Source organism: Octopus bimaculoides, chromosome 6, assembly GCF_001194135.2.
Source record: "Octopus bimaculoides isolate UCB-OBI-ISO-001 chromosome 6, ASM119413v2, whole genome shotgun sequence".
Classification (NCBI taxonomy): Eukaryota; Metazoa; Mollusca; class Cephalopoda; order Octopoda; family Octopodidae; genus Octopus; species Octopus bimaculoides.
Genome location: NC_068986.1, coordinates 54,546,847 through 54,547,788, shown reverse-complemented (window position 1 = coordinate 54,547,788; position 942 = coordinate 54,546,847). Strand labels below are relative to the sequence as shown.

The 942-nt window shown below is 47.3% G+C and overlaps 1 protein-coding gene across 1 annotated transcript in view; it reads left to right on the top strand.

The window, feature by feature from the left end:
- Positions 1-78: 78 nt before the first annotated feature.
- LOC106883771 (visual system homeobox 2-like) overlaps positions 79-942 on the top strand; it is a 308,537-nt gene continuing 307,673 nt past the window's right edge. Inside the window, exon 1 of the mRNA XM_052968468.1 lies at positions 79-682. Within this exon, the coding sequence (XP_052824428.1) occupies positions 298-682 (385 nt within the window). The 5' untranslated portion in view covers positions 79-297. The remainder of the gene's footprint in view (positions 683-942) is intronic.

The window sequence follows — 942 nt, the reverse complement described above, 5'->3', positions numbered from 1 at the left end:
TCAGCACTATCGCTTCCACCACCATCAATAACAATACTACTACCGCCACCACCACCACCAACACCACCACCACCACCATCACCACCACTACCGCCACCACCACTATACGACAAACAGCTACAACGTCGGCAGCAGTGGCGGCGGATAGGAAGGCGGCGAAGGCGGTGACGGCAAGAAAACGTCTACGACCACGGCAACGACTAGGACTACGACCACAGCTACGACGTCTACGACTACTACGACTACGACTACGACAGGAGGGAGTCGTGTCAATCTAGTGGAAACGCTCAAGACGAGATGATGAATTTTGTACGACCGACTTATGGAGCTCTGGCGGTGTCTTCAACAGATTCTTTTAGTTTCGCTGCGGGTTCCTTTGCTGCACACCCGGCCTTGCAGCAGCGTTCACCGTTTGCCATACAGGAACTGTTAGGGCTAAGTAACACTGAAAGCCCCAAATCCAGACCCGTAACTCAAGGAGATGTTCTCCTATCGACATCGGCTTATATCTCAAGACCCCTCGTTTCGCCGGGTCATGGGACACCGTTTAAGGACGCAAACCCAATACCTTACAGTACGTGGAGGCCGGCTTTTCTAGATTCACTTGGGTCAGCCGCCGCAAATGCTTTTACCCTAAGTTCACCACAGAGGGCACTGATCACTAAAGATGCATCCAGACAAGGTGAGTTCTTAATTAATGAGTGTGTGCGTGTTAGAGAGAAAGAGAGAGAGGGGGAAAGGGAGAGAGACAGAGACAGGGAGAGAGAGAGAGAGAGAAAGAAAGAAGGTGAAAAAGAGAGAAAGAGGTTTGTTTACAAAATTTGCTACATTTTACAAAATAATTATTGCATGCAGTTTGTTTTCCAGAAAAAAGAAAATCTTGGATATCAATATATATATACATGTGTATATATACTCACACGAATATGCATACATATACAT